General features: G+C 51.2%; 12 protein-coding genes across 12 annotated transcripts; 8 read left to right on the top strand and 4 right to left on the bottom strand.

Moving 5' to 3' along the window:
• Positions 1-194: 194 nt before the first annotated feature.
• On the bottom strand, positions 195-1,288 carry T310_2563 (uncharacterized protein; the record flags this gene model as incomplete). Its single annotated transcript, XM_013474548.1, has 2 exons — positions 195-953; positions 1,025-1,288. The coding sequence occupies 2 exons, from the start codon at positions 1,286-1,288 to the stop codon at positions 195-197; spliced, it is 1,023 nt and encodes a 340-aa protein (XP_013330002.1).
• Positions 1,289-1,602: 314 nt separating this feature from the next.
• Positions 1,603-4,023, top strand: T310_2562 (Anion exchange protein; the record flags this gene model as incomplete). Its single annotated transcript, XM_013474547.1, has 5 exons — positions 1,603-1,614; positions 1,755-2,209; positions 2,290-2,383; positions 2,430-3,361; positions 3,429-4,023. The coding sequence occupies 5 exons, from the start codon at positions 1,603-1,605 to the stop codon at positions 4,021-4,023; spliced, it is 2,088 nt and encodes a 695-aa protein (XP_013330001.1).
• A 379-nt stretch (positions 4,024-4,402) lies between these two features.
• On the top strand, positions 4,403-6,404 carry T310_2561 (uncharacterized protein; the record flags this gene model as incomplete). The annotated part of the gene is made up of 3 exons (XM_013474546.1): positions 4,403-4,436; positions 4,575-4,584; positions 4,628-6,404. The coding sequence occupies 3 exons, from the start codon at positions 4,403-4,405 to the stop codon at positions 6,402-6,404; spliced, it is 1,821 nt and encodes a 606-aa protein (XP_013330000.1).
• A 376-nt stretch (positions 6,405-6,780) lies between these two features.
• On the bottom strand, positions 6,781-7,834 carry T310_2560 (Monooxygenase; the record flags this gene model as incomplete). The annotated part of the gene is made up of 3 exons (XM_013474545.1): positions 6,781-7,141; positions 7,231-7,242; positions 7,494-7,834. 3 exons carry the CDS (start codon positions 7,832-7,834, stop codon positions 6,781-6,783), a joined length of 714 nt encoding a protein of 237 aa, XP_013329999.1.
• An 802-nt stretch (positions 7,835-8,636) lies between these two features.
• On the top strand, positions 8,637-9,628 carry T310_2559 (uncharacterized protein; the record flags this gene model as incomplete). The annotated part of the gene is made up of 4 exons (XM_013474544.1): positions 8,637-8,886; positions 8,937-9,077; positions 9,136-9,260; positions 9,317-9,628. The coding sequence occupies 4 exons, from the start codon at positions 8,637-8,639 to the stop codon at positions 9,626-9,628; spliced, it is 828 nt and encodes a 275-aa protein (XP_013329998.1).
• A 275-nt stretch (positions 9,629-9,903) lies between these two features.
• Positions 9,904-11,030, top strand: T310_2558 (uncharacterized protein; the record flags this gene model as incomplete). Its single annotated transcript, XM_013474543.1, has 6 exons — positions 9,904-10,141; positions 10,208-10,324; positions 10,374-10,498; positions 10,569-10,633; positions 10,668-10,933; positions 10,993-11,030. 6 exons carry the CDS (start codon positions 9,904-9,906, stop codon positions 11,028-11,030), a joined length of 849 nt encoding a protein of 282 aa, XP_013329997.1.
• An 892-nt stretch (positions 11,031-11,922) lies between these two features.
• Positions 11,923-13,008, top strand: T310_2557 (uncharacterized protein; the record flags this gene model as incomplete). Its single annotated transcript, XM_013474542.1, has 5 exons — positions 11,923-12,361; positions 12,430-12,551; positions 12,616-12,694; positions 12,763-12,807; positions 12,869-13,008. The coding sequence occupies 5 exons, from the start codon at positions 11,923-11,925 to the stop codon at positions 13,006-13,008; spliced, it is 825 nt and encodes a 274-aa protein (XP_013329996.1).
• Positions 13,009-13,074: 66 nt separating this feature from the next.
• On the bottom strand, positions 13,075-15,217 carry T310_2556 (uncharacterized protein; the record flags this gene model as incomplete). Its single annotated transcript, XM_013474541.1, has 8 exons — positions 13,075-13,242; positions 13,299-13,342; positions 13,405-13,495; positions 13,556-13,869; positions 13,921-14,277; positions 14,413-14,466; positions 14,516-14,562; positions 14,790-15,217. The coding sequence occupies 8 exons, from the start codon at positions 15,215-15,217 to the stop codon at positions 13,075-13,077; spliced, it is 1,503 nt and encodes a 500-aa protein (XP_013329995.1).
• Positions 15,218-15,777: 560 nt separating this feature from the next.
• T310_2555 (uncharacterized protein) lies at positions 15,778-16,977 on the top strand (the record flags this gene model as incomplete). The annotated part of the gene is made up of 3 exons (XM_013474540.1): positions 15,778-16,380; positions 16,434-16,489; positions 16,614-16,977. 3 exons carry the CDS (start codon positions 15,778-15,780, stop codon positions 16,975-16,977), a joined length of 1,023 nt encoding a protein of 340 aa, XP_013329994.1.
• Positions 16,978-17,396: 419 nt separating this feature from the next.
• T310_2554 (uncharacterized protein) lies at positions 17,397-18,505 on the top strand (the record flags this gene model as incomplete). Its single annotated transcript, XM_013474539.1, has 2 exons — positions 17,397-18,392; positions 18,482-18,505. 2 exons carry the CDS (start codon positions 17,397-17,399, stop codon positions 18,503-18,505), a joined length of 1,020 nt encoding a protein of 339 aa, XP_013329993.1.
• Positions 18,506-18,616: 111 nt separating this feature from the next.
• On the bottom strand, positions 18,617-20,162 carry T310_2553 (uncharacterized protein; the record flags this gene model as incomplete). Its single annotated transcript, XM_013474538.1, has 6 exons — positions 18,617-18,812; positions 18,866-19,077; positions 19,135-19,436; positions 19,496-19,728; positions 19,785-19,812; positions 19,877-20,162. 6 exons carry the CDS (start codon positions 20,160-20,162, stop codon positions 18,617-18,619), a joined length of 1,257 nt encoding a protein of 418 aa, XP_013329992.1.
• An 800-nt stretch (positions 20,163-20,962) lies between these two features.
• Positions 20,963-21,464, top strand: T310_2552 (uncharacterized protein; the record flags this gene model as incomplete). Its single annotated transcript, XM_013474537.1, has 2 exons — positions 20,963-21,354; positions 21,434-21,464. 2 exons carry the CDS (start codon positions 20,963-20,965, stop codon positions 21,462-21,464), a joined length of 423 nt encoding a protein of 140 aa, XP_013329991.1.
• Positions 21,465-22,165: the final 701 nt, after the last annotated feature.

Genomic DNA, 22,165 nt, shown 5'->3' with positions numbered 1-22,165 from the left:
TATACGCTGTGCTATTTATTGCTTTTGTTTGCATGGGCGACCGGAAGTGTCCTGATACCCATAAATAAGCTTGTTTGCTTTATTTCTTTCCCTTCTATTTGTAATGTACACGGGTTCACTACTATACAAATTAGGTAGTCGTCATCATATCATACATGCATGTAATAATAGTACAGTGCAATGTGCTTCTCAAATCAGGAAGCCTCTTTTCTCCTCTGCTTTTCATGTCTGGCCGCTTTCTCGGCCTTGAGCAACTGCGCCATGCTGATTTGACCCGCCTCTTCAACCGCCTCTTTCCGTCGCTGGAGTTCTGCTTGGATGTCGTCGAGGATGAACCTGCCCAGGCCGCCGGCTCTCCATTTCTGAACGAGACTCAGGGCGGCGAGGTCCGTGTTGGGAACACCCCCCTTGGCGAGGTAGCCCGACTGACGCGCAAAACTGTCGAGGAGAGGCATGATGTCGTTGGTCGGTTCGGACCAGCGCGAGTAGACGCGCGGGTCGTGCAGGTTGATGTGGTAGAGGAGGTAGTCCGCCAGGATGGTCGGGGGGATGACTGAATCCTTGACGCAGCCGCAGAGCGCCAATTTCAGCATCCGCTCCGCGTCGGGCACGTAGGGGACAAAGACGCCCGGGGTGTCAAGCACGTAGACGTCGGAGCCGTGCTCTCTCTCGACGATCTTGATCGGAGTGCCGATCTTCCGCGTGACGCCGGGCTGGCCGCCCGTTTGGACGGCCTTGGCCTTCTTGACGCCCTCGTTGCGGAGGGCGTTGATCAAGGTGGATTTGCCCACGTTCGGCATGCCGACGACCAGCACCCGGCATGCGACGAGCTTGTCCGGGCCGTAGGCATCTGTCTTCAAGTGTCTGATGATCGGGGCCGTGGATTGCGCCATGGTGGAGGTGGTGAAAAAGACGGTGCTCTTTTCGTCAAGGCGGCGCATCAGTTTCTTATTCTAGTATTTTTCACTCGTCAGCACCAACTCCGCATTGGATCGAGGATCCCTCTCTCTCTTTCGCAGCTCACCCTTCTTGCCTCTGCGTCAGACTCGGCTCCGAGATCTCGCTTGGTGTAGACGATCAGACGCGACTTGTCGCCCAGAGCCTCCTCGAACATGGGATTGATGGAGGTGACGGGCGCGCGGAAATCGCGGCATTCGATGACGTAGTCGATCGACGACAGCATCTTCTTCATCTTCTCCAGGCCGGCCCGGTGATGGCCCAGGAAGTACGACCGCGGCACCGATCCATAGTGCGGGAAGCTCTGGCGCGGGATGAATTTGGCGGCCATGGTCAGGCAACGGACAGCAAGCGTTCTGGACCAGACGGCATCAAGGGCATAGCATATTAGAGGAAGCGAGTGGCCATTCTTGTAGCGACAGGCATCAGGCAGTCCCGATGCTGATCTGTGGAAATCAACAGAGTCAACACGAGAGGAAATTCGGAGGAATTGAGATGTTCCGCAACGGCAGGCGGTGAGCAGTCTTCCCCGTGACGTGATGCCAGCCAATAAATAATTGCTGAAGATCGTCCAGCAGATAAGAAGTCGAATGCAATGCACTTGGTGAAGACGATACTCGAGCACTCCATTGGCTGGTATTTAAGATGGATTCGCTGGTGAGAACTATATCTATATTCCGTTGTTTTCCAGATCCATCGATGCCTTCTGTTAGACCGCTTTCGTCTACCTAGTATACATCTATCTCACACCGATAATTTCCCCGCACGAAAATACACATTAGTATACAACTTCCCAGGCATTATTTATTCCAATGTCTTTGATTTCGGCCTTTCGGCCGCCATCTGCTCGCATATCGTCTCTCCGCCACCGACCAGACAGGAGTCATCGTCGAGCTCGACAATCCAATCTCCCGGAGCACGATGACGACCCAGATCCCGATGCCCACTCGATCATCACGCCCTCCAAGCACACTCCCCGGCCATTTCGCGTCCTGCGCGGAAGTGTCGCCGCTGGCGGACCGCTTCGCCCCTTCAGACTCCTGAAGCAGGATATCGTCAACCTGCGGAGGCGATATGTCTCCGATTGGACGGTGTTCAACCAGCAGATCATCGCCAGTGCTGTCTACGTCTTCTTCACTAATCTTTTGCCTGGCATCACGTTTGCCAGTGACCTCTATGTCTCGACGGGGGCCAATTGGGGGACGATTGAAGTTGTGTTTAGCACGGCGATTTGTGGGATTATCTTCTCTTTGTAGGTATTCCGTAGTCGGTGGCGATCATCTTCCTGGTGATTTTCAACGCTTAAGAAATAGATTTTATTAACTCAGCTAGGTTCTCAATCCAACCGCTGACTATCCTCGGCGTGACGGGCCCGTTCTCCGTGCTGGCGGAGAACATATATGCATTATGCACCGAGTCATTCAAGGTCAGCATCCTCACACCATTCCTGTGCCAAGCTAACAATTGGTCAGATTCCATTTCTTCCTTTCATGGCCTGGTCGCTCATTCATGCGGCGTGGCTCCATTATCTGCTCGCGATAATTAATGCTCACGACTGGACGATGCGTTATGTGACGACGTTTTCGACGGAAATCTTTTCTCTTCTGAACAGCGTTATTTATTTCCACAAGGCCATCCAAGAACTCCAAAGAGCACATGCGAACCTGTCATTCGCGGCTTTCCTTTACGCCATAATCGGCGCAGTTGGCACCATGCTGCTGGCAATTTTCCTCTCGACCGCCGAGAGCTGGCGGCCTCTGTTCCACCGGTACATTCGACTCGGTCTGACCGAGTATGCGGCGGCAATCTCGATCGTCGTGTTCATTGCCCTGCCCCATGTCGGCGAGTTGGCCACTCTGGACAAGATGACGCTCAACGTCAGCACCTCCTTCAGGCCGACGTCCCCGGATCGACAGACCTTCTTTGTCGAATTCTGGAAGTTGCCGATAGGGTGGATCTTTGCCGCCGTCGTTCCCGGTATCATCATCACCGTGCTTTTCTTTTTCGACCACGAGGTCAGCTCGATCATCTGCACAATCGATCGCTACGGGACTCGGAAGCCGGGAGGATTCGCGTGGGACATTGCTTTGCTGGGCACCACCACTGCGTTATGCGGGATCCTGGGGATTCCACCTGCCAACGGGCTGCTCCCTCAAGCGCCTCTTCATTCTGAATCCCTGATGCACACGGAACGGGAACAACAGACGATCACTGTCGACGGGGAAGAGAAGACCGAGGAACGCGAGGTCAGGCGTGTCTATGAGCAGCGATGGTCCGCGTTGCTGCATGCGGGCGGAATCATGCTTTTTGTCAGTCCACCATTCATGAAAGTTCTCGGCTTGACTCCGACGAGCGTCCTTGCTGGGTTGTTCCTTTTTATGGGGGAGCAGAGCCTGTCTGTAAAGTACGGAATTCATTCCATTCCATTTCATTTCCTTGGCATGCAGCAGGCTGGCTGACAATATCTGCAGTCCGATTCTGTATAGATTTTTCTATCTTCTTACGCCTCCATCGGAATTACCTCCTCTTCCTGCTTCTCTAGGAAAACGTGTTGCTGAGCCAGGCGCTCACGATGATTCCCCGCCTGAGAGACCGTCCTACCTGCCGATCCATCTGTACACCATTCTGCAGATCGTCCTCACGACAGCCATCTTCATTCTCACCCTCAGCCGTGCCGCACCGGCCTTCCCGGTCCTGATCGTCGCCCTTGTGCCGTTTCGTCTGCTGGTTATGAAGCGCTGGTGGCCGCGGGACGTGCTCAGGTTTGTCGACGCGTGGGCCTGCCGGGAGGGGACGCCTGAGGATGAAGTAGATGAGAGGGCGAGAAGAGGTGCGGACGAGGCGATGGTCACTCCTGACGCGGCAGGGAAAGAGACTGGCACACCTGCTCCGGCAAAGGGATTTGGTGCCGCGTCTGGGAGTACTACACCGACTCCAACGCTGGAGGTCGATTGGCAGATGCCAGAGACGACAGCAGCAACAACTAATCATAACAACACTGGGGACTGGATCGAGCTCGATCCCCGCGAACCGAGGCTGCGGGATGAGGAGACGGGTAATGCATGATATACTGACGATATAAGCCTCTCATAGATCCCGGGTGAGCATGTTGCTGATTGTTAAAAAAAAAGAGAGACGAAGAAGAAGAATGACCTTCATCCAGCCTACTCTGTACAGCGTACTGTCGAAAAAGAAAAATTACTGAATAGGGCAAAAACAAAATATTTCGACAGCGACCGGATTCGAACCGGCGACCCCGCAGGGATCAGATTTCAAGTCTGACGCCTTAGACCACTCGGCCACACTGCCGATGACGTCAAAGCATGGTATCTTTCTGTTCTTTTGAATGGACCGCAGTTAAGAGAAACAGTACCTTGTACGGGTTCGGGATAATATTGGATTATTCGAATTTATAAAGAGAGATATTTTCTACCAGATTGTTATTATGCTGGAATCAAGTTGTTTGAATTATGAAAAAGGTAAGCCTTAATAATACTGTAATATACAAGAGCCTTAGCGTTATATGTTTATATTAAGAATAAGTTGCTTGATTAATCAAGTCGTAAACAGACCATATCAATACTTGTTATTTACTAGAAATGCAAAATATAGTATAGACAATATAAAGTATTGTCGTTTCCTTATTAGACGGTTGATCTGATGGGTACAGTAGCGAACTGTTAGTACGATATGGGGTAACAATACGGCCCCCTCAACAACAACTATTTAAAGCAGTCCACTCTACGCTGATCACTCTCGACTTGATCGCCTGGAATACATCAGCATTCCTGACATCGATCATGCCAGCTCTGAAACTGACGCTCCGCCCCGCGTTCAACGATGCCGGCGCGGCGCAAGCAATCGACGTCCGCATGGTCTTTGATACCGCAGCAAAGACTCGCGATGAAGTCCTGTTCGACCACGCCTTGAAGCGCGCCGTCGTGCCCACCACACAGTACACAGCCGAGTCGGTGCGTCTGACAGACGGCCACGGATACGCCATTGCACTCCATACCACCGACACCAGACGCAACACGCACCGCGAATTCCGCGTCGGCAGAGACGTCGCTGCGGGCGAAGTGCTGACGGTCGAGTATCGCGCGACTCCGCGCGAGGTGGACGAGTCGACCCCCTGCGGGCCTCAAGTGGCGCTGGAGAGAGAGACATGCGGCCTCAGCGGCGCGGGGTTGGGCTTTCTGCTGATCCCCGTGACGCCTGAGGACGTGCTGTACGACATCACGATCGAGTGGGATCTTTCGTATGCCCCGGCGGGCACGCGAGCAGTGTGTACGTTCGGCGAAGGGCCGCATGTCGCCGTGCGCGAGAAGGTCGCCGTGCTGGCGGAGTGCTTTTTCGCCGTCGGGCAGCTGAAGAGCTATCCAAACGTCACGACCAACAATTCCTTTGGCCTGTACTGGCTGGCAGAGCCGCCCTTCGACGCGCGCGCGCTGGGCGAACAGCTCGAGAGACTGGTTCCCCGGATGGCCGCCTTCTTCCACGACGACGAGCAGCTCTTCCGGATCTTCGTGCGGCGCAACGAGTACAAATGCGCGTCGGGGAGGGGCCTGTACCGCGGCTTCGTCTTTGCATGGACGCCCATCTTCCCCAAGGACGCGGACACGGTGCAGGGATTCCTGCTGCACGAGATCGTGCACAACTGGCCGCGGCTGGGCTTCACGACCGGCGGGCCGGAGGATCTGGTGGACAGCTGGTTCAACGAGGGCATCGCAGAGTACTACTCGCTGATCCTGCCGTATCGGTTTGGCATCTTCAGCGAGGAGGAATTCGTCCAGCGCTTCAACTGGCGGCTCTCGGGCTATTACACCAACCCGGATCGTGCCGTGCCCAACAGGGACGTCCAGGACCGCTTCTGGCTCCCCGGGCGCGTCAATCGCATCCCTTATCAGCGAGGGTTGATGTACTTCCTGCAGCTTGCGTGCCAGCTCCATCGCGAGGGGAAACGATCGCTGGACGACCTCATCCTCGAGATGATCCGACTGCGAGCCGCGGGCCAGCCGCACGGGATCAAAGTCTGGCTGTCGCTCGTCGAGAAAGAGCTTGGTCCTGCGGCATGGGATGATTATCGGGACATGTCGGACGCCAAACCGATCGTCTTGTTGCCGGACGTGGCTAGTACCTGGATTCCAGACGCCAAATGGACGCTGCAGCGCGAGGACCAGGAGGAATTCTACCTAGGGTTTCCTGAAGAGAATCTCTCCGCGCAGCCTGCGGTGATCCGGGGCCTGGATCCGCAGTCCAGGGCGGCAGAAGCTGGTCTCCGGGAAGGCGACATGGTCACGTCGAAATACAGCTTCCTGTCGGACGCAGACGGCTGGAATCGGTCTTTTACCATGTATGTCAAGCGAGGCGGCGAAGAGGTGAAGATCAGCTGGTGGCCGAGAAGCTGGACCAAGGTCCCAAGCTATCAGTTTGTCCGATGTGATTGACATTTTCTATTGTCTGGCTTTCAAGATACTCTAACTTCTTCTACATATAGCTAGTATAACGCATATAATGCACGTGGTCATATCTCGATTCATTTCTAGACATATCTATAACACAACAATTTTCCCTCCGTGCTGAGGACATCGCGCGCCGGAAGGTCTGCCGCCAGCCCGTTCATCGGCATCGGGGCGTCGAGAGCTTCCTGCAACTCAGGACTGGTCTCGATCAGGCCCTGATACTCGACGCGATGGGGCGCATCATCCAACTGCCACAACCAGAAGAGGCGATCGATCTGCGCGTGGTGGAGGAACCAGACGGGATCTATATTCGGTTTAGCTCGATTCATTCGCTAGTACGAACTACTCTAGATTGATCGACCTACCACTTGGAGCCGTAAACAAAGCAAAATCCCCCCCAAATCGCATTCGGAATAGCATCATGTGTCGTCTCCTCCAGGACCATGGAAAAATTCGCCAGCGTCGTGTGCGCGAACAGCGCCTGGACCACACCCGGCGCGAAGTCCTGTCCGGAGAAGTGCGGCGGAGAGTGCTCGCGACCAAAGCCTCGGGACAGGCAATGCGGCTGCGTCTCCAGGTTGGCGTAGGTCACTTCGTAGTTTGCGAAGGGCCCATCGCGCACGCACGACCCGTTGGCGACGGTGATGGGGCCGTTGATGTCGCCGTCGCCGCCGAAACGTCCGAGGGGTCCCAGACGGGTGCTTTTGTGGGATTTTGCCAGTCTAGGGACCAGTTCCAGTATCTTGGAAGAAAATCTGTCAGTATAGCGGCCAGAGAAAAAAAAGAAACAAGTCCCTAATTGGAGACTCACGGTAATGAACCCCTATATCCACAGAGATTCCGCAGAAACTGTTCATACAGATGTATGAAATACCGATGCCACAGAAGGAATGTCGGAGTGTAATGTGCTGGCCGTCGAATCAGTCAGTACACGTACTGTTTCCTCCAACGATTTTGGCCAACGTATTCGTCCCACTCATCCAGATATGCACTCAGGGAAAATCATCCGACACTTTTCCCGTAGGATTCAGTCGTGACGGGATCGTATGCAGACATTTCACCGCCGAGATATACTCCTCTTTCTGCTTTTTGCTCAGAGTGCGCCATTCCTGTCGAAGGGTTGGCTTTACGCAGTCTCCAGCACCAGCAGCCTCCTCGACGGTGGTGGTGGTGGTGGTGGTGGTGCTTTTCTGTCGGTGATCGTGATAGACCCACAAAGTGGACAGTCCCACGATGAAGACGGCTATGACAGCAACGATCAGGAGGGCTATTAGCGCTCGTCGTCTTCTCCTCGAGTTATTGTTGGACCGGAGGAAGCGCAGTTTTTCTGTGACGATCTCGTCGACCTCGACGTCCTCTGAAGGGACTGCCATGTACTTTTTTGGCCTCATGTTACTTCCAGGGAAAGTGAACATTGTGCCAGATTAGAAAGCTGAACTCTGCGGTATGCTCTGCATTGATTGCTACGATTGTAGGAGCGGGGTATGGGATGAAGACTACTACGGTTTGATATACTTGCCCTTGCTTATTCACAAAGTACCACCTGTGGCTGCCACATTCTGCCGCATTCTATCAATGCAATTAATTTCCCTCGTGGGATTGATTCATGCAACCGATCATATCTGTTGCCATATCTGTCGCCAATATCTGCCGTCATATCTGTGGTACGATAACTGGTATTCAAAAGGAAAATTTCGCGTAATAAAAACATTACGCATTACGGTATATTACGGGTGACCGTACCGTTACGTTCGAACAATACATATGTAGATTTAGACCATCATCCACCTCAAAGTTCGGACCCCAATTCTAATTCCATCTTGTCCGCTTTGGCGGCTTTGCTCCCTTCCTTCACCCTCAGAATTGAGAAGCAGGGGAATTATTCCGTCATTAGCTGGGTTTCACTGATTACGGAGTACAGGCGCTTAGCAGTCTTCGTCGTGCTAGCCTGTTGTTTCGTGCTATGTTGGTGATCCCAACGTTGGTTCTCGAACTTCTGTGTTTCTATTGAATACGGGGTACATACCTCAAGATAAGTGTCTGCATCTATTGCTTACATCGAGGCTGTGTTTGGGGGCATTTTCGCCTCCGAGTCCAGGCCTACCGCCGCTGGTCCTCGCAATTTTTTGTCTGTCGGTGACCGTGACTGAGACCCGTATCTCGAGAATCAATTCATAGCCCAGTATCTTCCTCCTCCGTACACAGCTCGTCATCAACATGATGCTTTCCGATCGGGACAGCTTGGACTCTGGCTCCCAGGAGAAGCTCCTCCGCAACAGCGAGGACGGGGAGTCCGAGTCGGTTTCTTCCTTCCCCCAGCCCATCCGGCGAACAAGACGATTCCATGCGCGCAGCTGGATCATACACCTGGGCCATATTATCGTCGAATTGGTGCTGGTGGCCGTCATCGTGTATCTTGCCTTGTTTCGAAAGGACAAGGGAATTTATTCTACTCAGCTTCTCTACAGTGAGCATCCGGCTTCTTCGTATGTATATCCGCACTGACAGCTTTTTTAGCACCTGCAATGGATGCGATCGAGTACGAGGTACGCAAATTCAATGCGGGCTATCTTCCGGGCGAAAAGTCGGTCGGATATCAGCTCGATGGACCCGCCCCTACGGATGAGATTGACGAGGCGTGGGAGGCTCTTTATAAACGTGAGAATCACTCTGAGAGAAACAGAATAAAGAGAAGACTGCACCTGACAGATTCTAGCGCTGCTGTGGAGCAAGATTCCACGACACCAGGCGGCTCTGCTTCCGAACCTGACGATTAACATCCCGGGCGACGAAGACCACTATCTGATTGGGTTGGATGTGTTCCATCAGCTGCATTGTCTGGTAGGTTTACACCACTGTCAACTGGGGAAAAAAAAGCACTGACAAAAGCGACGCAGGACAACATCCGCAAAGGCCTCTGGCCGCAACGCTACAAGCCCGAAGACCACATGGGCGGACAGGGAATGTCGCTCCTCAGCGCAAAGCATCTGGACCACTGCATCGATCAGCTCCGGCAGAGCATCATGTGCGCGTCCGATCTCAGCGTGAACTGGGTCTACTGGGATGAGGGCATGAAAATGCATCTGGCCGCCAGGGATGTGCGGCATTCGTGTCGTAATTTTGATAAAGTGACCGAGTGGGCGTGGGCGCATAAAGCAGAGCCGTTTGATATGACGATTCGAGTGAAGGATCCTCTGAAGGCGGAGTAAATAATGTCATCAAACTGCAGATTGCAGGAATTTGTAGCGAGTAATTTTATAGCGAATAATCTCAAATCGAATATTTCAATGGAATACTTCCGTAATGAGCATAATTCCATCAAATAATTCCATCTAAATACTTCCGTAATGAGTATAATTCCAATTCCATATCTAGCCTGCTGTCTTGTTGGTCTGTGTCAGCTCTATAGACTTTTCGCCGCCATCCTCATCTCCCTCCACCTTCACTCCACCAAACCTCGTCTTCTACGTGGAACAATCGCAAGATGTTCTCCTCAGCAAAGCAAATTTTCAAAAGCTGGTCGCCGCAGTATGATCAGCTATCACAGGAAGAAAAACTGCTCCACAGTCCAGATCCAGGGCCGAACTCTGAGGGTTGGTCGCGGTACAAAGCCAGAGCACTGAAGCTGCACGCCTCGTTTCTGGCCATATACGCATTGCTTGCAGTCGCGGTGATCACTTATCTTCGGAGACCGTCCTTTTGCACTCCTTCTCTCATCCACTGTGCGTTTCTCACGCAGTCTTGAAAATTTACAATCTTCTGGATCGGATGGGACTGACGGATTGCAGCCCCGGCCCTGGAAGTCCTCCAACATGAGCGACACGAATACAGCTCCGAGGCGAAGAGCTACTACATCCAACCCCCGAGTCCGGAGATTGACCAGCGATGGAAAGACCTCCTGCTAGGTTTGTTGCCTTCGTGTCATCGGGAGGAGAGAATGACTGACCCGCGCAGGCAATTTCGTACGACTATCCCGGGAGGATTTGCGCAAGATTAACCGTGAGGAAGATGCGGTGATTCTCGAGGATGACGGCTCGGGCGTTGGTCTCATGAACGTCCATCACGAAATTCATTGCGTGGTGAGTACATACATGGACCACTTCAGCTATCGTGCTATTGACTCCGACAGATGACGCTCTACCAATACAGCCACCCGGAATACTACTGGCCCAACGCAACAGCCGAGCAGCAGAAATCGAATCGCCATCATGTTGGTAAGTATCACTCCTCAACTACTGTACATACAAGCGCTGACAGCTACTCAACAGACCACTGCCTCGACTACCTGCTCCAAGCAGCCATGTGCCACGGCGACGTCGGCTTCATGACCTACCACTGGGACATGAAGCGGCCGCAACCGGTGTGGAAAGCGGCCGAGCACACGTGCGTCAAGTGGGATGTCTTGCGCGACTGGATGCGTGCGCGCAAGGCGCCGATCCACGAGCCCGGGTTTATCAAGCATCCCATCTACGGTCCTGCGTATCCGGATGGGGTGCCGAATGTGCCTACGATTAGTACGTTTGCCGATATTCTTCTCGAAGATTTTTTTTCTTTGTGCTGACAGTTCTTGTAGATGATCTGCTACCGATGGATTCGAATAGCGGTCCTTGAACGGTCTGCATTCTGGTTCTAGCTTGATTCTAGCTTGATTCATGTTTTCGAGTTAGGAGCTGAAGCGCGAGAGTAATAGAATATGACTCATTTTCAGTCATGCTACAGAAACAGTTGCTTGGCAAAATAATAATCCCTCAGTCAACTGAATCCACAGACTGAAACCAACAGAAGCCGGCAGTCTTATCTCCAGCGAAGGAATTCCAATTCCAACTTATATCCAGTAAAGATCGACGAGCGGCTGAAGCGAAGGAAGGGCGAAAACTGTAATAAACGGCTAGTACAGTACATTTCTTACAGTACATCAATACGGTATCCTCGGGTATCAATATAATACACTCTCGGGATTCTCTTAGTGCGGCGCCGGTCAAAAATAGCTTTAACCCTACTAGGAAAATTATAAACTAACCTCATCCCACGCGCCAACCCCGGCTCTTGCTAGGCTTACTAGCCGACGGTAGCTAGTTACCTAGGTAGGTAGCTAAGCTAGCCCCCAGGATTGACAATTGTTGGTGTTGGTATCCAAGCCGATTGGTGAGATGACGCCGTTGACAGCCCGGTCGCCTCGCCTAGCTTGAAGGATGCTTATCTCTCTGCAAGGTCCGCCTCACGCGATCAGCACCCTTTTTTGTCGTTTTGCCGGTTTGAAGGCTAGTACCGTACCAACATGCCCGGAGGATCTGGCCAGAACATGTCGACATGAGAGCTCAGCTGGTGCGAAGCTGTGATCTGTTCGTTCGAAAGTCCGCGAGGGCCGATGTATCGGTGCGTGCACGTGGGGTGGACACCCAGAAAGAAGGCAGAAGATTGAGAAAGATTGACAAAGACAATTGTGTCGCGATTTTGCAAAGACTCGACAGACTTGATCATCTCGATCGATTGATTATTGAACATGTCGAACCACGACAAAGCACACCGAGCAAGCTCCTCCATGGACGGTTTGGAGGAACACTTGCTCGCTTCGGAACAAAAGTATCACGACAACGACAACGACAATGACAGCGACGACGTCGTGCCCGTGAAATTCAGAAAAGCGGCTGCCTCTATCCGCAGTCACCACCGATCATGGTGGATTTGGGCCGTGCATCTGCTCATCATCCTCCTCGAGATTGCGGTTGCAGCAGCGCTCTTGCTGACATGGAAGTCCAAGTCCACGACGACGACATGCTCGCCGCTGCGAAAACACGAGCTGGAGTTTGCGGCCGATATCGTCAAGTACGAAGACGTCAAGTTTGCGGCCAGCGGGTTCCATGAGCATGACGAGACAAGGACTATCTTTGAGGGGCCGCCGGGTCCGGAGGTTGATCGCGCGTGGTGGAATCTTACGCATGGTAGGGAAAATAAAAAAAAAGGAAGGCTCTGTGTGAATATTTATACTGACGATTTGATGATGATTCAGTCGGTGTCATTGGCCTCACTGCAGAGCAGAATAGCAAGCTGGCGACTCCGTCGGTCGAGTCGATACGGCAACCGGGCGTGTATCCGGTGGCGATTGGGATGTTTCATCAGCTTCATTGCATAGTAAGATTTTTACTTTTCGAACAAAACAAAAAGGTATATCTGGCTAATTGATTTTTATTTGCAGAACTACCTCCGAATCCAACTGGATCTTCAACCCGGAGATGACCCCAACGAGGATGAGGAAGCGAGGAGGAAGCACAAAAGTGAGTTATCTCTGAATGGTTAACCCTGCGAATGAATTCGAATGAATTCCTCTAACGCACGCATCTAGCCCACTGCATTGACTACCTCCGACAAGTCGTGCAGTGTCACGGCGGTAAGTCTTTACCTATCTCTCTATTCTCTCTCGTTTTGCAGGCTTTTCTAATGCGAAACAGACCTCACGCCAATCGCCCTCTGGTACGACGATTCCTACGTCGGATACAGTTTCGACCATGCAGTCGTTCACAGTTGTCGCAATTTCGATGCCATTTACAAATGGGCGGTGGAACGGGGTTCGGAAGTGCATATTGAATGATCCATTTACCTATCCATCTATCCTCTATAGATATAGTATATATGGTCATTATGAATGGAATATATTCTACGCAACCTTATACCCCGACGAATTCCTCTTCAGCGCAAAGTCGTAGACGGCGTCGAAATCGCGGCAGGTGTGCCGGATGGAAAAGTTGGGCTTGTACGGCGCCGGATTCGGCGGCGGCAGGACGGGGACTCCGGGGATGGTTTCCAGCGTGATAGGAGTTAGGTCCTGCTTGTGTTAGATAGATATCAGAGGGAAAATATATTGCAAGAAGAATCGCTTACCCCATGGCATTGAAGTACCTGTCGAAGGTAGTCGATGCAGTGGTCTGTCAATCAGTCAGAAGTCAATCAAAACTCCAGTCTTTGATAAAATATATGGTCAACATACCAATATGCGTTTTTTTAACCCATTCCGACTCATCAGGATGGTGCGTCTTTGCCCCGCTGAGAAGAGGATAGATGGTATTCCGAAGATAGTCCTGTCATCAGCAGAAAGTCAGCAGAAAACAAGCTTCTCGAAAGAGAGAGTGTGTGCGTACCAAACAATGCAGCTGATGAAATACCTCCAGCGTCACCAGATAATGATCCTCATCCCCCACCAAAGTCGTCGTCTCGACATCCAGCTGCTCGTACTCTTCTTTTGTGATGACCACCATGCCGACTGCGATGCGACAGTCAGCTTGAATCATTTCAACTCTTCGAAATGTGTATATACCATCATACAGACTCTTCCACAGCCGATCCTTCTCCGGCGTCGGCTCGCCATAGTACGCACTCGGCTGCTGCGAGGAATCCGAGAAGCCTGATGGCGAAAAGACTGTCTCGAGGTATCGTGTAGAATCGCGCGCGAAAGCTGTGTCGTTCAGTATGGCACATCTACTTAGTTTTTTATGTCGCAACTCACGCAGTTCCGAGGCAAGCAGCGAATAAGCGTTTTGACCTTTCTGGCCACGAGATGTTGACCACAGCAGAAGCAGCAGTCCCAAAAGAAGAAGAAGAATCACGCAGTGCATGAAGACGAAGTAGAGTGTCCAGAAGAGAGGGAATCGTCGACGAGGAAGTGCTGCGGCCTCATCACTCTGCTGCGCGGGTTCCTCCTTGTTGTCCCCGCTTTCTGCCGCTGGGAGGGGATCGTACCGGTGAGAAGAAGAAGGATTGCGACCGAACATTGGAATGATCATATGTGCGAATATTGAAAGAGTCGTTCGTCGTGTTTTCTGTCTGTCTCTCTGTCTGTCTAGTTGGACACGTGCAGTGTGGGCTGTAGAATGTCGAATTACAAAATATCCGCACTGCACGTGGAGGTTTAAATTAGGAGTGAGATAGGTCAGCTGGGACCAGCGCATGGCCTTAGAAACAAACAGATTAAATTGGCTCATGGTCATGATCAACTAACTGTTTTTTTTTAGCACATTTACTTCCTTATTTCCAGCCTTCCTTCTACGAAATTCTACGCAGTAGTAGATATATCCCAAATCTACGCATAACACAACACATACGTAGTACATTTGTTAACGGCTCTTTCGAGCAATGTGATTGATACTCGCTAGATAGATACAGAAAAAAGAAAAAAAAATCACACAGCCTTGAAAGTTTGCCAATTCCTTATTTCCCTCGAACCAGCTCAGCTTTCCAGCTGGCTATCCTCGTCGTCCTCTGCACCACCACCCTTTTAACGGCCATTGATTCTTCTTCTAAGGCTGATATCAGTCATCGACGTCACAATTCCTCGAAAAGCTGCGGAAAATCTTACCGTTGCAGCTCTTTTCTCACTGCTCCTCCTCGACCTTCCTGTACCCAGCATAGACGGTGGGACGCTTCTCAAGGTCGACATCTCGCTTCTCCTCTTCTTCAAGCTTTCTGTACCCCGCGTAGACAGTAGGACGCTTCTCTAGTTCGATGTCTCGCTTCTCCTCAGTAGCTTCTTCCTCGACCTTTCTGTATCCAGCGTAGACAGTAGGCCGTTTCTCGAGATCGACATGCCGCTTTTCCTCAGTAGCGTCTTCCTCGAGTTTCCTGTATCCAGCGTACACGGTAGGTCGTTTCTCGAGATCAACATCCCGCTTCTCTTCTTTGACCTTCCTGTACCCCGCGTACACAGTGGGCCTGTCGAGATCCACGCTGTCCGGGCTCGCAGCCGGAGCAGCGCTCACCATACCCGCAAGGGCAGCAAAGGCAATCGCGAGCTGGAGGACCTTCATTGTGAGAGTGATAATAGATAGTAGTAGAGCTGTAATTAGAGATTGCTATCAAAAAAGTGGATATGAATATGATGGACGGTGTATATGGTGCACCGGCTACGGAGGATCGAATGAATGCTTTAAGAGCTTCTATCTTGTATTCCGCAAGAAACGGACCCAAGAAGCGAGTCCTCTCACGACAATCCGCGAGCACCAACATTGACAGCTCTCCCCGGCTGATTGTTGCGTTTCCAACATCAGAAAGGATCTGCTTATCTGCGGGTCTGTCGCCATGTGGAGCCGGCTTAGCTAGCTTAGCTTGGGCTGCGCCGTCAGGATGATAGTCTTGTATAGGACTGTAGAGCCGTTCGGTACTTGTTTCTGTATGTTACGATACAGCGCGTCGTTCTGTACATGTAACTAACTTTTATTTGATACAAAAATTTGTTTGCAAATCGAAGGCTCTCGAGAAGTCTTCGGGCACAAATCTTGTGAAAGCAACTGCTTCAACTTCTGAGAGAGCAGTGGATAGACATTTCCCAAATACAACGAGTGCAGCCAGTCTGATCGTCTGTCTGATCATGGCCCAAGATCGCGAAGAGGAATCTCCATTTCTTACCCCGGAGAAGAACACCCGCCATACAGCATGCAGTCGCTCAAAGATTCACGCCTGGGTCTGCGCCGTCGTCATTACGATATTCTTGATGATCGCTTCGTATGAACTCGGCAGGGCCAGGAATGCCGCTCCTCCATGCATCACGACTACAGAGACAACAACATCAGCAGCAGCAGCACCACCTGCTGCAGCTGCAGTCGCCAACTGCGGCACAACCCCCGAAGACGCCATGGAAGCAGGATGCAGCTTCGACGCGATGCTCTACGCCTGGGTCCCAGCGCACTGCTTCAATGAGACGCTATCCCGACAATTCCTCCGCAAGGGCGGGACGACATGGTACAAGGACCCGGACCGCACGCGCGAGGTGCGGGTGAGTTTGGTCGAGACGGGCCGATTCATGGACGTGTGGGTTTCCGGGAACTATCCTGTCGAGCGGTGTCTCTACATCTGGGCGAAGATTACTCAAACTCGGGATGAGGGAGATCCAGCTCAGGCACCGTGGTTATCGCCGGAGATTGCGGCGCAGTGTGCGGAGACGTTTGCGAATTTTACGCGAGATGGTGGCTTGGTTGGCGAGATGAGGCTGTCGATGGAATTTTTATCTTGTTGATGCTTGTACAGGATAATGGAGAAATAAGGAGTTTTGCGTTTGATTTAGATATAGAGCATGATACATTGTAATCTTGACAGAATCCGCCTTTGATAGGAAGAATATATCACTGCTCGCGCCATATAGTCCCCATCCTCATTTCCGATGCTTATTCCTTATGGTTATCTCTGACGAACTCTGGAACAAGTCAGTCAGCATCCCAACCCATCTAAAGACAAACGTTCGAACGCCCTCACCAATCAATACAGCCTCTTATCTCTGTCCACAAGCAGACCATCATACAGCTCCCACTCCTCCGGTGTAAGGATTTCCTCGATCAGCCGCTTTTTCTCCGCTGCCGAAAGCGACTTTCCGAATGGCCGGAAGCTCTCTGAAGAGAGGTGGATGCGCGTCGAAGAGGAGGGGCTCGTGGGGATGGGTGCCCCCAAGACGCTTTGGAAGAACAAGAGCAGAAAGAGCAGGGAGGGTATCATCGTGCTGGTGACTGACGACTGGGAGAAGATGGAGTCGAGGCAAGAGGAGTATAGACAGACAGGAGGTGTTGAGAGAAGATGAGCCATTCCGTTGCCAAAAGACTGTTTGGGGCAGTGCTTGCGGAAATACAATACGCGTACACGAAATACGGATTTGCAAGTACGCAATACAGACAGGATTCTTACGTCTCCGCCCCCATTCACGTCATGCCGTCATTGCGCTCTCTCCTCCGTGTCCACGGTCTAGATCTCGACTCGTGGTGAAGTGAGGCTGTTGGTGTTGTATGCCGATCTGCAAAGCGTTCCTGTTGATCACGTTGGTCGTCATTGTTGTGACATAGAATTACAATACAACAGCATGTGTCTTGTTGTAATGACTGTATTATGGATATTGCGGACGAAACATCGGGGACGAATCTCTTCTTCCTGTCCCCAGATTGATATTCCTTTCGACTTGTCTTCTTTCCAGCCATACACCTCTGATCTCGGCTTTGCGGCAATATGGCATCCGAAAAGTCAGCAGAGACACTCCCCGTCTGGGACGATGCCTCCTCCACTGGAGAGTCGGCACTACTCGTGCCCGTCGACATCAAGCGTCTCTTGCTGGAAGCCGTGAAGGAAGATGGTCTATCGCGGACAGTGTTGGATCGACCGACTCGCGGACCGTCGGTCCTTCTAGTCTGTCCAACAACAAAATCGGAACGATCGCTGACCTTCGACCGCGCTGTCGAGTACCTCACCGAGGCCTTTGACAACGGAGAGAATGCGTTCGTCGACTGCACGTTCGAATATATCCCCGAGACCGCAGAAAGGCGGGTGTATCTCGCTGTCCTGGCTCCTTGCACCGCACCCGATATCCTCCATGGCAACGCGATCCGCAAACTCGTTCGACAGTTGGCCAAGTTTTCCGCGGTCCATAAGAAATGGACCTACGCACTTCTCGCGCTCGTGGCAGCCCTGCTCCTCACCGCAGCGACACTCTTCTACTCGACTCGCCCGGACACCAGGCTCATCCAATACAACGTCGGCGACAGCATCGGACCCAAATACACGGCGCTGCTGACGCCCGAGAACGTCACCGAGTGGGTCGAGAAGCACTACGACCCCGAGAAATGGTTCATCCGCATCGACGACCAGGCCCTGGTCCCCATCGAGCTGATGGACGAGCAGGAGTGGCGGTACCAGGAGTACCTCGCCAAGCGCTACCCGGAGAAAGCGGAGCTGCGCGACTCGGGCATGTGGTACAACCTGGACTTCCTGAGCGATCCGAACAACTACATGCTGCCCACGGACAAGGAGTTCCATCGTGGCCATTGCATCCGTGCGCTGCGCCGGTATTGGCAGGCCAAGGAAACCGGGCGGCATGTGTGTCCGTGGGACATTGACTATCTGCATATGAGGCATTGTTTTTCCATGCTGGAGGAGCTCATGTTTCCGCCGGGGCCGAGAGCAGTGAACCAGAGCGATGTGCCGTTGAGTTTGTCGTGGAGGACCAAGGTGTGTATGTATGAGCCGTGATGGCCTAAAAATCTAGATGTTATCAATCTTCGTTATTTAATGCCGCTTGTTGAGACTTGAGTAGCTAGTCTGTCTCAATTCTATATGTCTAGGATCTGTAGAAACAACTGACATAACAAGACTCTACATGCACATGTCTAAAGTTTGTTCATTTTAACATACAACACTTCTCATAGACACTCATGACAGTTCAGTGTACTATATCATCTTTCATTCAGAGGCATAGCTTCCTCCGAGTCATTCACAGGATCATACGCGTATGACCCCTTGGACAATGGCTCTACTGGCATCTGTCGCTTGCGACGAACAAGGACGTAATAATATCCTGCCAATTCCAGACCGACAGTGATAAGCCATGGAATTACCAATGCACGATGCTTCTGCGCTAAGAGAAGTCCTCTGAATTTGGAATTAGAAAGATGAAATCGAAGATGGGAAAGGGCTTGACTTACAGAGCAACATTCGAAACACCCAGGAAATACAACCCCCGCCCTGTCCAGATGTGGTATTGCTTCAGCCCAGTTTGTGGAGGAGGCATGTTGACCGATTGTCTCTTTGCCCGGACAAAAAGGACATGATGCCGGAAACCCAGGCCATACTGGACGACGAAGAGAAGGCCTGCAAGGCAACCCAGGCCTTGGTGGAGTCCCAAAAAACTCGATATCTATAGCCCCAGGTGTCAGTATACGTGTATATATGCATTTAGGCAGGCAGTCCTTACACTTTTGGTCGCAAACACCGCGACGCCAATTCCGAGAATGCCACATCCCGCCGTGATGCTTTGCACAATCCAGTGGTACTTGACTGACACCACGAGCGATGCCACGCCTAGAGGGTAGAGTACCCCAAAGGCAAACGCCATCAGAATACCATGATACAACCATATTTTCGATGCCGCGACACCACCCGCTGCGTCGCGCGTGTGTCCAGCAGCAATGGACGTCCGGTCCGTGGATATCGTGGGGAAGTAGGGCTCAACAGGATCGACGACCTGTCCACTCTTCATGTTCATATAGAAGTAATCTTTTTACGTCAGCATCTCTTCAGCCTTTGATTTTTGTGCCCTCTTACGGAGTACTCACCATAATACGTATGTATCTGCAGCGGCTTATACGGATCATCCAAATTAGCATCCTGGAACGGATTTGTTGCCCAAATCCACGGTTGCGAGACAGCGTCTGCATCGAGACGAGTGCCGCCCCAGCGATTGCAAGCGTAGCAGATGAAGTTGAGGATCGAGTAGCCGTTTTCAGACCGTGTGCTGACGACTCTGACGTCTGGGATGTCGGCGGTATGGCTTGGAGGGTCATGGTATCTAACAGGGTTAATTTAGTACAAAAGAGAAATCGCATGGCTTGGTATAAAACTGACTTTGTGGATCTTGCACCGAAAACAGTCGCTACAAGAAATATTCAAGTGAGTCACATCCTCCCCAGAATCATTCTCTCTCGATGCATACGTACACCCTGGCGTTTTCCCCGGATAAAAGACAAACATCAACGACTGATGCATCAGATACCCCGAGCCAAACGCGATCCAGCCCGTGCCATCGACAAACTTGGCCGAGACGGTGACGTAGAAATCTTCGCTGTGGTTGGTCTCATTGTGGAACGTATTGAGCGCGATGCAGAAATCGCTCAATTCGACGGGGTTGACATGGCAGTACTGCGGGGAGGGCGATGATGCTGCGAGGGGGAGGTTTGTGAGGGAAAGTAATATCAATAAAATGATATGGGTAATTGAATGCATTTTGTTGATTGTCGCGCTGTTCTTTCCATCAATAATTTGGGTAGAAAATAGGAAGGAAAATAATGAAGACTGAATTACATTTTATTCCGATCGATCTTCAATCGGCCTGCTTTCAGAGCTGCAGAAGTGAAGAACGCTTGGAGCGGTTTTTACGGAGCTGTACTCCGTACCAACACTATGTAACGGTATGTACTGGTATCAATACGCGGCGCTGGTGATACAATACGATACGATACGATCTACTCTGTACCTATCTACATTCAGCTAAATTCAAGGCTTATCTTCCGTTTCGACTTGACCCCCACTCTGTCAAAGGAACCATAATGTACTCCGTGCTCCGTAATAGGAGAACTGCAGTTGGTTAGAGAATAGCGAACTGAAGAATTGCCCGTCTTTGCGAATCACATCGCGAGGGATTGTTGGTTTTTGACGAGCTTGATAGAGAGATGTTGATCACGAAGCGAAAGAGACTAAACTAAAAAAAGAAATGAAAACCAACAAGCTGTAGGATTTCTATTCGATGCTATGGAGTTCCACGCTATGCGCAATCTGCTTGTTAGTTAAGTAGACAATGCTATTACCTCAAGTGTTATTTTGTAAGTATTCTGGAAAATACAGGATGGCATTAGCCTAGCTCAACAAAGCCGGGGTTGATCGAGACGCGTTTGTGAAGTGACTAGGCTTTTCCTGCTTACCGAGTTATTCGAGTACAGAGTACTCCGTACTGATCACATATTTCACACTGCGGATCATTCCTTTGAACCCAGCGCCTTAACAGATTATTTTCTGCGTCTTCAATCATGTCATACGTGCCTGTTAAAGACTATGACTCCAGAAGTGAGCCTGATGACCACCTGGACAATATCCACCCTCGACGCCGACCAAAGCGCCAATGGAACTACCTAAACATTTATCTGTCTGTCACGACCACCTTACTCTGCATTCTACTCGTCATCGACATCTTCGCCTGGCACAGGAACCAGCCGACGACAACAAGAGTTACGAATTCGGGGAATGAATTTGAAACCCAATTCGGAAGTGATGAGAGATACATGTCCCTAGATCATCAATACGATCATCTCTGGAAAGAGGACCTGAGCGGCGGCGAGGATAAGATTGTCGAACTTGGCGACGGGCAGAACCTGGTTGATGTGGAGGGGAATGATATTGGCAGTCCTGCTTCTATCAGCATGTATGCTTGCATTCCACAAGCTCATAGTTTTCTGGCGAACTGATGGAGGATAGGTTCCATCAACTGCACTGTCTAGCAGCAATGCGGAAAGCACTCCAGGACGCGCGTGAAGGTGTAGACATAGGAGTGGATTATCGCGATGATGGGCATTGGCCACATTGCTTTGATTATCTGAGAAAGGCAAGTCTTTTTTTCTTCTTCAATTAATTATTTCTAACTTAATACAGACAATCACATGCTGGGCCGATTTCACTCTTGAACGACCAAAACGACTAGCGAATGGATCAGTTATATTGAATATTGATGGAGTTTCCGATATCCGACAATGTCGGAGCACACAACCAATATATGAATTTATAAGAAACCACAAGGCATACAATGAAGGGAAGGATGGCATGGGAGAGCACAACCATTGAGTTATCAACTAGGACAGGGTTGTTCGGTCTACTCCTACTATCGATCGATCATTATCCTTACGGCCAGCTTAGCTTTAGTAAATCGCATTTCTTCAGCCATGGCGAGACAGAGAGCAATTCTAAAATACCGTGAGAGGCACCATGCAAAGCTTAGCCAGGGAATCGATGCAATGTTAGCTGCTCAACCTGACCCAGCACCGGAAGCGCTCTCGGAGACTACTGCAACAGAATTTCATGAAGGCAGTATTAGTCAATTCCAAGAAACAGCATCAGAATCTGGAGTTTCGCAGACATCATATGCGCCTACATTGCTCGGCGGACAGGACACGAGTATCATTCCACCACCACCTAAGGCCTCTGTTGCCCAAAGACCCTTCGAATGCCCATACTGTTTT

The sequence above is a fragment of the Rasamsonia emersonii genome (assembly GCF_000968595.1).
Source record: "Rasamsonia emersonii CBS 393.64 chromosome Unknown ctg1118621760032, whole genome shotgun sequence".
Lineage (NCBI taxonomy): Eukaryota > Fungi > Ascomycota > Eurotiomycetes > Eurotiales > Trichocomaceae > Rasamsonia > Rasamsonia emersonii.
Note: the sequence above shows the minus strand (reverse complement) of the source record. Positions and strands in the feature narration are given on the sequence as shown.